The sequence below is a fragment of the Pyrus communis genome, chromosome 11 (assembly GCF_963583255.1).
Source record: "Pyrus communis chromosome 11, drPyrComm1.1, whole genome shotgun sequence".
Lineage (NCBI taxonomy): Eukaryota > Viridiplantae > Streptophyta > Magnoliopsida > Rosales > Rosaceae > Pyrus > Pyrus communis.
Genome location: NC_084813.1, coordinates 23,603,819 through 23,616,694, shown reverse-complemented (window position 1 = coordinate 23,616,694; position 12,876 = coordinate 23,603,819). Strand labels below are relative to the sequence as shown.

The 12,876-nt window shown below is 37.7% G+C and overlaps 1 protein-coding gene and 1 pseudogene across 1 annotated transcript; both read left to right on the top strand.

The window, feature by feature from the left end:
- The first annotated feature begins 1,978 nt into the window (after nucleotides 1–1,978).
- Nucleotides 1,979–2,748, top strand: LOC137709255 (uncharacterized; annotated as a pseudogene).
- Nucleotides 2,749–6,958: 4,210 nt separating this feature from the next.
- Nucleotides 6,959–11,381, top strand: LOC137749219 (uncharacterized). Its single transcript, XM_068489330.1, has 4 exons — nucleotides 6,959–7,397; nucleotides 8,085–8,320; nucleotides 8,505–9,240; nucleotides 9,646–11,381. Exons 2-4 carry the CDS (start codon nucleotides 8,087–8,089, stop codon nucleotides 11,352–11,354), a joined length of 2,679 nt encoding a protein of 892 aa, XP_068345431.1. The 5' UTR covers nucleotides 6,959–7,397; nucleotides 8,085–8,086; the 3' UTR covers nucleotides 11,355–11,381.
- The last annotated feature ends 1,495 nt before the right edge of the window (nucleotides 11,382–12,876 follow it).

Below are 12,876 nucleotides of genomic sequence, written 5' to 3'. Positions count from 1 at the left end.
TATTGACTTGATTAACGTATAGATACATCATAGTTCTCAATTAGTTCATTTCAGAGGATATATTGGCTTGATTGATTTCTAGATATATCATACGTTCTCATTCTTGTTATTAGTTAGAATAAGAAATCACATATTCAGTAGCATGTGATGCTTACAATCAACATCCAATGAGATAAATTCATTAATTGATGTGATATGTACACATCACTTAGCACGTCAGATGGTACATAAATGTAGTCTCCTTAACATTTTCTTATTAGTTAAGATTAAATTAGATATTATGGACAATTCATTAATGTAATTCCATTTAATTTTCTCATTAACCATGTATAGCAGCACAAGTCAAGAACGTTCTACAAATGTATTACATAAAAATATCTCTTCCCTCATCACCATGCTAGGCATCTTCATCCAACTAAAGCAGGGAATAAAAAATGAGTCCATGTTTGACACAAACTACTCAACTATTGTGTCGCTTATCATTGCGCTAATTGCTTATGGCGGATCACTAATTGACTCCAAAATATTCCATGTTCAAGCTCGCCCTAATTTGGATTTGGCAGAATCAATCATCAATAAGATTAGCCTTCTCTTTGGAACTCTTGTCGTGATTTTAGAAGTGGTGATCTTTGTGCTAGGTTTAGGGCTAGTCGCCCTATTCTTCTGGGTTGTTTGGCTTGTGAACATTGTAGCTGAGTACGCTAGCGAATACCTCAAAACATTGTATAAAAGTGCAATTACATCAATTGTTCATACATTTGGAAAATTGAAAGAGCATCTGAACATGATCATTCGACGTTTCGCAATGAAACTAGAAGAACAAACTGATGAGCTTCCTAACTTCTACCACGGTTTAGGTTTAGGTTTGGGGTATTATATATTTTTACTCATTATTTTTTCCCTTTTTTTTTTTTTTTTTTTTTTTTTTTGTGAGTTGGACTATATTGAACTCTGCTTATGATTAGTTAAGTGCGAAGTGGTAATATGTGAGAAAGAAGATTTAATCAATGAAATCCTAATTTTCGTGAAAAGTGTTGGTAATTAACTTAATTTACTTTTCCGATATATTTCTTGTGTTAGAGATAGAAAATATATGAGAAAAATAAATAAGGGAGAGGGATGAGAGGAGATTGTGGGAGGAAGGAGGGAGAAATGAACAAAATTAAATGAAATGAAAACTTGATATAGTGATCACTATTCTATATTAAGTTTTGAGAGCTGTTAGACTCATCCCAGTGTCTTATTTCCTGTATGAGTTTCCGGTGGCAAACTCATAGGGTTTCAATAACCACTTGGGACTTGCTGAGAAGCTATCACTGATTGGTGAAGAAATATGTTGCTGTTTCATTTGGTTGGGCGATTTCGATTTCGGATAGGAAACGCAAGTTCTGCTAGTATTGATGTTTATTTTGTTTGCAAAATAGACACTTGAAAATATTCGGCAATGGTACTGTATAATTTTTAATTTTTCGTTTTTGTGAGGATTTATGAGAGAGAAAGATGGAGAGAAGGGATGAAAGAAAGACGGAAAAGAGTGAAGAGAGAGAATAGAGAGAAAACTATCATAGAAGAGAGTAGATAAGGACTTAGAGATAAGAGGAGATAAGGAAATAAACAAAGTGAAGAGATAAGTCACTTAGTACTATGGAAGAGAGTGAAGAGGGTGCACATTTATTCTCACTCATTCAGTCTTTACATATATTATTAGCTTATATATGAGTGTATGATCTGCTCTTTTTTTCTTGCCATATGTGAAGCTTTGATCGACCGTCAAAAGTTCATCAATGGAAGCTTGTTTTCTTGCCTCAAATCCCTTCACCAACACTGTTACTTCTTCCAACAGAAATTTCACTCAATTTCAATCCAAAAAAGTTGGGATTCCATCTTCAATAACATGTAAGTTGTTGCATTGCCTTTTTGTTTCAAGCAGGGAAAAATCCCATGCTCTTCTTGCATATTCTAACGGGGTTTCTGTCGAATGATAGGTAGCCGCGGGGAGTCATCAACGCCATCCAACGGTGATCACAAACCTTCCATTGATGCAGATTGGCGATCATTCAGAGCAAGACTGGTAGTTGCAGAGAAATCAAGGCCAAAAGAGCCCACTTCAACTTCCTCACTTGATCTTGACACTCAGGTGGATCAACCTAAGCCCCTCACCGTTGGTGACAAATGGGCTCACGCAATCCACGAGCCTGAAAAGGGCTGCCTACTCCTTGTAACCGAAAAGCTCGACGGGGTCCACATATTCGAAAGGACGGTCATTCTGGTACTGGGCCATTGGGATCGTCGGGCATCATACTCAACCGGCCATCCCTCATGTTGATCAAGGAAACGTGATCGACCACTCTGGAAGTGGCGGGCACGTTCTTGGACCGGCCGTTGTTCTTCGGCGGGCTGTTGGAGGAGGGTTTGTTCTTAGTGAGGCCCAAAGGGGGTGATGATGTAGTTGGGACGAGTGGAGTTTTTGATGAGGTGATGAAGGGGTTGTACTATGGGACAAAGGAAAGTGTAGGGTGTGCAGCTGAGATGGTGAAGAGGAATATGGTTGGGCTCGGGGAGTTTAGGTTTTTTTTTATGGGTATTGTGGGTGGGAGAAAGAGCAGTTGAAGGATGAAATAAGATCTGGTTATTGGACTGTGGTAGCTTGTAGCCCAAGTGTGATTGATTTGAGGAGTGTGGGAAGTGTTGGCCTTTGGGAGAAGGTCCTTGGGCTTATGGGTTGTCGGAAGGTCCGGTGAAATCCGTTTGTGGTCGTCGGATATTAGAGTTTGTGTTTGTATCTTCACTTTGTCGTTTGTGTTCAAGAATGCTAGTATCAGTCGCTTACGTATATAACAGTCATGTAGATAATTGACAAGTGTTGACTAATAAGAAGTATGAATCTTATTATAGATCTCACCCTATTTACTTAATGAACAATGCAAATTGTCATGCTAAGCGTGGTCCTGCGTATTCAATTATCAAAAAACAATCTAAAAATAATAAAGTATGATTCTTATTTTTCAAAGGAGAACCTTAGTATAGCCTAATTGTAATGTTTAAATCTGCGAGAATATTAAAAAGAAATTCATGACAATAATCATCCATTCAAATTATTTTGTTCTCCTAATTTATAAATTAAGGTTATAATGTCAACTTCTCTTTTAAAATGACCGATTGGATAAATGGTTAAACTAAGTTCTACGTTTCCACAAGTTCTATGGTTAAGAACTCATGATGATGAGATGAAATTTTCTGCACTCATTTTGTATGTGGTTACTATGTGACTTCTATCATTCATTGACACGTGTGAATACTTAACTCTTTTAACTTTGTTGTCATAAAGTTAAAATGTATCAATCAATAATAGAGGCCACATAAAGACCACACACAAAATGAGTACATAAAATTTGATTGCCACGAGGATTAGGGGTGGGTTGGAAAAAACTGAAAACCGAACCAAAGCCGAAAAAACCGAACCGAACCGAAATTCTTCAAACGACATTGTTTTGTAGTTATTTATTAATTAATAATCATATTCTAGAAACGGTGTCGTTTTACCCTCCCCCCCCCAAGCCAATAACCCCGAGGCCTTCGCGTAGCCTGAGCCTCATCCTCTTTCTCTCTCTCTCGCTCTCTCTCGATCTTCAACTTCAATCACTCTTAGTCTCTCTCAAACTCTTTGTCTCTCTCAATCTTGAATCCCATGCGACCTGCAACGGCGTGACCCTTCTTACTCTCAATTTCTCGCAACTCACCGTCAGATTCTTCTTGCTGTTTTGAGTCTTGATAGCAAAAGGTTAGTCTCACACTCTCACTTCTCTCGCATTTGCTCACCACCCAAACATAACGTAACATGCATGAGACGTATTTTTAGAATTCTTTTTGTGCTGAATCGTTCATGGATTTGCTTGTATTTGGATATTTGGTTTATGATTCATGGATGTGCTTAAAGATTGGAGTTTTATTCAATTTTGCTGCATTTTGAGCTTATTTTTCTGCTATGGTGATGAGATTTTGTGTAGATTCTATCCCAAAAAGGCCATGTCGTTCGCCTTTGTTATTCTCAATGGGCTGGTTGAGGTCAACTTGCTTCCCAGCTTGCCAATTTCTTATTCATTGCTTCTTTAGATTTTGATGCATATATTTAATACGGAGCTATGATCCGATTCCCGGGCCAACGATTGTGTGGTTAGTTATGTGTGCATGTGTATTACTCGCCTAATGGCGAGAAAGAACTGAAGTCTCATATGGTGTAAAATCCCATCCCATTCGAATTTTGAAGTTTACTCTATGGAGTGTCCTGTTATTTATTTATATATTTTGGTTATGCATGAGCTAAGGGTTATGCCATGTTCTATAGTCTTTGTGGCTCTTTTTGCTGGTACAAAAGCTTGTATGTACAAGGTTTTTGGGGTAAGTTTTGTGAGTAGTGTATTTGGCACTGATAAGTTGATTTTTGGATTTGGGGTAAGTTTTCTCATTTTATTTCAATGTTTGTACTCTGTAATAACTTTAAATGTAACTGCAGATTTTTGATGGAATTTGTGATGTTCAGCATTATCCGGTATGTTTTCTTTCTAGTTTTTGTTAAAACACATGTCGTATTTTATTCGTAGTGCCCATTTGATCCCATATGTTCATTTTTGGAACTCTCTTCTTATGGGTTATCTTAACTTTGTGAAGGCTGAATATCAATTGGTCAGAAGGTGTATTACAGGACAGATCTATGATTTTGGTCTCGTTGATTTTACAAGTGATTTGGGCACTCAATATGCTATACACCCGACCATTCTAAAGATGCTTGGATCGTCAAAACTGGTTTCTTGGGTAGCTAAAGGCATTGCTTCTGGTTTGGATGCCAATGTGCTGAGTATTGGCACACTCTTTTTTCGTCTGTTGTAAGTTTTTTTTTTGGTAAAAAAATGATAGTAATGGGCTACCACTCCGAGTCGGATCGCTGTTTTTACGGAAAACTCTCCTCAAGAGGTTTTTTTACAAGCGGATGATCGAACCCCTGACCTCCCTAAGGATGGTACACAGAAGAAGTGCCCAACTTGTGGCCTAGCCTGCTTTTATCCACTAGACCAAACCCCATTGGGTGTCTGTTGTAAGTTTTCATTTAGCCTTTACTCACCTTTAGCTGTCTGTTGCTTGTTTCTGTTAGTTTATGGACTAATTAATGCTTTTCCTGTGGAGTTTGGGTGCTCCATTTCTCATTGCATTTATTGGAAATTTGGACTAATTAGTGTTTTTCCTTTATTGTCATTGTCTTTGATTCCATTGGAAGTTTTGTTTTTTAAGGATTTTTTTGTTTTTGGCTATTGAAGGAAAAAAAAAGCAAAAAAGAAAAAAGAAAAAAAAAAACCAAATCGGCCCGAAACAGAACCAGAAAAAACCGAATCGAAAAAAGACCGAAATCCAAAAAAAGCAAAAAATTGAACCGAACTGAAATTTCGGGTTTGGCAAAATACTGAATCGTTTTGAACCAAACCCAGCCCTAACGAGGATGGTAATTTGTAACATCCCACATCGCCCAGGGGAGTGGATCATCTAAGCCTTATATATACATTCCCACCTCCATTTAGTATGAGGCATTTTGGGAGTTCACTAGCTTCGGAGTTCTGAAGTTAAGCGAGTTCGTGCAAGAGCAATCTCAGGATGGGTGACCCACTGGGAAGTTCTCGTGTGAGTGCCCAGACACAAAATCGTGAGGGCGTGGTCGGGACCCAAAACGGACAATATCGTGCTACGGTGAAGTCGAACCTGATATGTGGTGGGGGTCGGGGCCAGGATGTGACATAATTTGAATTAATGACTAAATTAGTAGATGTAACATTGTGATTTGTTGACCAGCATGGTATTTAATATGTCAATTTGTAGTAATATTGTGCACAAAAAAAAAAATCAAAATGCAAATATATTTGAATATTAAGGATGAAATTAAAATTAAATTTCCAAAAGAATTTGAGCCTTGAGTCTTCCAGTTGACCAATCAGATTTGGACCAAAAAAACAAAAAAACAAAAGCAAAATCCAAAAAAGCAATCAAAATTTTAAATTGTGTGGAAAAATGCAAATAAAAATTTAATACAAAAAGCTGCACTTTTCAAATTTCTCTCTCATATTTGTTAAGTCTGAAGCAAATGACAATGGAGCCACGCTCCTTTCAACGCAAGTGGAACAGACACACGACCACGTCAGACATCAAACGTCACGGTTGATTACGTGGCGGAACACGATCACTCGCGTGGATAACACACTCGGAGATTCTATGGGATCGGCCACTTTCGGAAACTGTTAGGTTGTTGCTTCAGTGAACCCAGTTGTCTCCATCTTTTAAAGTAGCTTCTGAATATATATGTAATTGCACCCAAAAAGCATGGAAGGTGGAGAGAATCCAGAAAATGTTGAAAAAGCAAAATTTAATATAATTAAAAAAATGATCATGTCTTTGACGAGTCTCGTTCTCTCATAATTTGGTCTAATCGAAGATGTATTATCATCTGACGAAGAATTTAATATTAAAAATTGAGATTAAAAAATTAAAAATATATTATTTAAGTTTTTCAACTAAAATAATTTTTAAGATTATCAGAACTTTTTATTTTTGTCTTTAAAATTTAAAATCAATAGAAATAATTTATTAAATTATCCATTGTCAATTATTTTGATCATTCTATGAAAAATCTCGCTTAAATTGAAAGATATAAATAATTGACGGTGAATAATCTCGAAATACTATTATTAATTTTAAATCTATATCAATCTCAAAAACCAATTTAAATAAAAAACTTAAATGAATGTTTGTACCTTTTATATCAAATTCAAAAATAAATAATCATGTATTCGTTGGTCATGGGTGACCGAGAGAATATATTTCTTTATCTCACATTTCCTCAAAAACCCATAATAAAAAAAGTAATATTAAAAGTGGGAAAAAATCATTGGAGCAAAAGCCATAGAAGAAGAAAGAGGGTGGGGGGCATAATATTAGAATAAATGTGCAGACCACAAGTTGACAAATTAAAGTCATTGTTGTTCTTGAACAAGTCATTTGTTGTTGTTAGTTCCTGGGTTCTCTGAGTGTGGGGGAATTAAAAAGGAAAGATCTTTCTGTGTTTGGGATATGGGAAATTGAAAAGGAAACATCTTTCTCTGATTTTCTCATCAGATTCTGCTCCAGCAGCAGATCTGATTTGCTCTGTGACAGTAATCTCAGTTTTTTTTTTCTTTCTCTTTTTCCTGATTGTCTAATGTTAGTTCAGAACAGAAGTACCTACTTTTGTTGCTGCTGTTTTGTATTGCGGCTGTGAAGTTTGATGGAGTTGGATTGGTTTGTGGGTCGTCGGAAATTTTGGTGAATTTGTAGGGCAATCCTGAGAAGGCCTTGTGGAAGATTATTAACCATATGAGGTAATTTTCAATTTTCTGTTTTAATTTTCAATTTTTTAATTTAGTCTGCAGATTAATTTGTAATTTAGTTATCTGTAATCTGTTTCTTCTATAAATTTCTTTGTATATTTGACTCTATATATAATTATATATGTATGTATGTATGTATATATAATTTAATATCTTTGGTTCTGCTGTTTTTCAATCAAGGCTTAGATTTTGGACTCTGTTTATTTCTTAATCCGTAAGATGAACGGTCATAACTCAAATTTCGAATCGTAACTTAAGAGTTGCTTGTAACTTACGATTGTAAATTCTTTCCTTTCGAGAAAATTCGGCCTCGTTTTTGACCAGAATCTTGGATGGATCATGGACAGGAAAGGAACATTGGGTTGAAATATGCTAACGTGGAGCTCGGATTAATGATAATCACTAGAAAATGAAATGCAACTTTGAATTATGTGTTAAAAGCTAGGCATTTCGCGAGTTCTTGCTGGTTTACTCTATCTGCTGAGTAAAGATTTCTGCTTTCTTAGTTATTTAGTTTCTGATGTGAAATACGACTGAAAATTTTCGGAACTAGTGAGCGAGTTTCTGTTTGCAATCTGATGATGTGGTTCTGCTGATTGTGTTGACAGTACCGAGGCTAAGTTGAATTCTCACTGTTTCTAAGTTGAATTTTGCTAATGCTTCTCGGGTTAATTGCAGGAATGGGAACTAAAGTGCAGTCGAAGATGTATTTGCCGGGATATTGTTCCATACAGAATCTAAGCAGCAATGTCGGCCATGGGAGCTGGTCCCTACTCCACGAGAACAGAAACTTGAACAATGGGCAACAATACGAAGTGTTCTTGACAAGGCCAGTTATTGATGGATTTCACGAACATGATAAGGAGCAACTGAGGCAAACTATTCTGAAGCATGAGACAATTTTCAGGCATCAGGTGTATATTCTAGAACCTATATCTGTTGAGTTCTAAGGTGTAGTAATGGTCATAGAACTTATCGTAGTATTTAGAAAGATTGAATAGCGGTTTTATATTGGTAGGAAAGTGTCGAACTTTGAGTGCTCAAATTCGTTAGCCAATAGTATAATGCCTTTGCCTTTGTCTGTGATTTCTTATTCAGCTCAATGAACTCCATCGTCTCTACGAAAGGCAAAAGGACCTGATGAACGAAATCAAAAGCAAAGAGCTTCTCAAACATAAAAAAGTAGCAGGGATATCACAATCAACTGTCTCATCATCCAGCTTTCCGACTGGAGACGACAGAAAGAGTTGGCATATTTCTAATTTACCCTTGGTGGATTCCAGTTATGGTAGACAATCTACATTGAGTACTTGTATCAGCCAATCTCCTTGTGATTCTATTGGAAAAACCCTGCGAAACAGCAGTCTCCCCAGCCAGAGTAGAGTAGGGATGAAGGACCATGAATCTTTGGATTCCAGAGTGAAGAAGCCTCGAAGAAGATTGTTCAATCTTGAACTTCCAGCCGATGAATACCTCAGTGATGAAGAAGAACCAGAACGAGGTTTGGGGTCGGGAACTGACAAATCTGGCTATAACAATAGTGTGTCGAGCTCTGGTTTGCATTTAGTAAGAAGCATTGGTTTGGCTGATCTGAATGAACCTATTCAGATAGACAAAGTGTCTGCTTCAACTTCTGTAATAATGTCTGGCAACCAACCGAGCTCCAAAGAGGAGATAGAAAGGCAGGTTTTATCTGCAAATGCGTACAAAGTTATGTGGCCTTTTGCAAAGAAATTCCCTGAAAACCCACAAACGGGGAAGGATGGAAGAGTTGGTGATCTGCATTTAAAGAATGAAATCCAAAAAGAGTGGTCAACAAATGCTCTCAGAGATGGTAAGGGTCTAGTTATCTTATTTTGTGTTTATTTCCGTTGGTAATTCGGATTTTGTATTTAAGATCTAAATTCCATAACTGTTCAATCTTACCGCATTACAAGTTTCATTACTTTCAAATTCTTGCCTGCACATACGGCTCTTATCAGATGCACGCTGGTCAGGCGAGGAGTCTGTCTCTAGAATTCATTTTTAGAGAAGAAACTCTCTTAGCTATTTCATAATTAGACTACATGAATATGTCCCTGGTGAATTTCTTACCATTTACCGACATCACCAAACAAGTAGTTAATCATGTTTCCTCCATCCTTTACTTTACTGCTAATAAAGCTCAAGATTGGAAAATCTTACAAAGGGTTGCAGTTCTATTCATTTTGGACTAACGGATTGATATGCTTTTTTTCAGAGCAAACAAGAAATTCTTCTGGCGGAAAGTTTGGTCTTCAAGATTTTAATAAGCCATGTGAATCATCAGAAAACGAAGCTAGGATACCCTGTGATCCTCCTGCGAAGGTTTTCACTTTTGATCAGAATAAAACGGAGAAACGAATAAAGAGGACACTTTTTGGTATAGAAATCTCTGAAAGCGATATAAGTTCATCTGCTATGACTTCCCAATCTGATGCAGCCATTTCCGAGTCATCTCCCAATTGGACAATACCTCCAAGTAGCTTAAGCCAGAACTTAACATCGATTCAAGTAAGCACTTCCATTAATACCTCCACACAATCTAATAGCGCTTCACTCATGATGCCACAAAGCCGTGAAGTTACCAAGGACAGATTGCTTCTAGACTGTAATTCAATACCGTCAACTCCCAGTCTGAAAGACGAAGTGTCACACCAAAGCGGTTTTTTCTTCCGCGCTAAGTTGGAGGCCAATGAATTACAGGCTTGTCACCCCTCAATGAGCCTTGCCTGCCAAGGGAACCATTCAGCGTCAGGTCACCGGGTGGATGTCAAACCTGCTATTGATGTGAATGATGTTCCTTCTAATAAATATCTGCATGAAGGAGCTTGTGAACAAAATATAATTTCTCTGAATGGGCTGAGGAACCAAGAAAGCCGACAAGGAAGATTGCATTGGCCTGAAGCAGTGCCACTTTGTGATGGCGAATCTTCCAAAGAAATTGAAAGCAGACGCATATGTAGAGAGCAACTGAAAGCAGACAGTCTGATTCTAGACAAGGGATTTTCAAATGAGAATTCTGGTTCAAGACACCAAATAGATTTAAATAGATGTTTAACCGAAGAAGAAACTGATACGACTGCCGCTTCCTCAATTATGAGGACAGAAACTGTGATAGATTTGGAGGCACCGGTGGTAGTTGAAACAAATATATATGGGGAAGATTCCACTGAAAGAAGACGTAAGGAACTTCTTGACTCACCTAATGAGGGCCTTATCAGAGTTGCAGCCGAGGCTCTAGTTGCCATCTCATCATCTCAAGCTCCCAAGATGCAGGAAAATGCCACTTGTTGCAATCTGGAAGCTTTGGAAAACGACTCCCTTCTTTGGTTTGCAGAAGTAATTTCTTCACATGATGGAAATCTTGACAACGGAAATGCGGCAGAGGTTAAGCCAACTTCCTGTGATGAAGAGGCTTTTCCCGTTGACATGGATTATTTTGAGCACATGACATTAAATTTGGTGGAAACCAAAGAAGAGCAGCCATGCTATGTGCCTCCAAATTCAGACAACCTCATAGAGGAAGGGACATTGTCAAAACGGCCACAAAGAGGCAAATCGAGGAGGGGGAGGCAAAGGAAGGACTTCGGGAGAGATGTACTTCCCGGTCTTGCTTCTTTGTCACAAAATGAGGTGACTGATGATCTTCAAATAATTGAAGGGTTGATTAGGGAATCTGGTGGGAGTTGGCAGTCAAGTTTGTCACATAGAAATTCCGGTAAGGGTGGTAGGGGAAGGGGGAGGAAGCGTATGGGAACTACTGCTCCATCTACTAGTGTGGCTGAAGTTAGCCGGCCCCAGATTGAGCAACCAAAATGCGAGCTGCAGGGACCTGAGGAGAGAAACTTCACCTGTCGGGGTAAGAGGACAAGGCGCCCACCACGGCAAAGATATCCCATTGATAATTCTCCTGTTCCTCAAACCTAAACATGGAGAGCGGTCCTTTCCATAGAATAACAGAAGTGCATCGGATTGCATGGATCTTCCCTCGGATTTTTTAAGCCGTGGAGTTGTAATTGTACACAAATTATGCCAAATTGAGTCATCCTTAATTTGGTTTCCGGTATTCTGAGTGTACTTGTACGATTAATCAAAATAAGTTTACATAAGAATTTGTTGAACTGAGAGTGTAACATAAACCGCACGAGCCTTCGAGCCCGGAACAATGGGTATCCATGCTGGTGCGCTTAATCACAAGGTTAGGAGGAAGTCCAGTACTTAACGTTGATTTTTGCATCCATTCCACTAGAAGAAAAAAAGCTCATCAACCACGGTGAATACCCGTGGTAGATTAGAATCCACCACGGACATGATGCCCGTTAGTAATCTGGATGTGATAGAAAGTCTTGATTTCTACCATGGGTTAACACCACAGGCTATAGCCGTTGTGGATTATACATTAACAATAGCCAACGCCCGTTATAATAAAATTCCAAAAAAAAAAAAAAAAGAAATATATATATATAGAAAATTGCACATTTACTACAATATAATAATTTTACATAAAATCACATACTGAAATATTACAAGCTGTACACTAAAGGCAACCATAGAACCAATGAGTTATACTGAGAAATAAGAAACTATCCATGAGGGGTACCAAACAGAACATTGTCACGTGAAGACTTTACATTTCTTTGAACACCTCCAATTAAAGGACTTCGAGAGTGAAATACTGCAACTAATGCTTGAGCCTCATCAATTGTTGTCTCTCTATCTGCATGGACATAAGCATCTGCATAGTCTCCAACAGTCCACACATGAAGAAAAAAATTAATCGGTAAAGACTTGCACAGATGTACAAAATTAACTCCAACAAGAGCATGTAGTGCAAAATTAGCATTGCATATGCAGAGAATGGAGCAAATGCAGCCAAGAACTTACTTACAATCATCAAGTTTCTAGATATTCTTCTCAACCGCACTACCTCTAAAACTAGCGTTTTATGTACAATTTCTGCCTCTAAACCTTTCTATGAATGTATTCCTTGGCAATTGAACTCTTGACAAATTATAATACGGGAAGCACTTTAAGTAAATAAACACATGATTCGATTATGAACCTACTGAATAGAGCCACTACATATATTTTTGCAAATATATACTATATACGATTAACCAAACCAATGCAATAAACCAAATCAATCATTAGCCCAAAAATTAATATCAAATGTTTACCCTGTCTGCAAGTCTTTTGTGCAAATATAACTGGAAACTGCAAAGCTTAAGAATGAAACATCACTCAAAATTTATATTAAAATTCTCAAACATCAGAATTTCATCTCAGGATGTTTCCTGAAAGAAAAATTGACATGTCCAACGTTGAATCCAGAGATCTCCTATGGGGATTCAATACTTGAAACAATGTAGAGAATTGAAACATCTCATCACAAAAGCATTGAGCTTGGCCAAACACAATCATGCAGACATACATATACGCTATTTGGCAT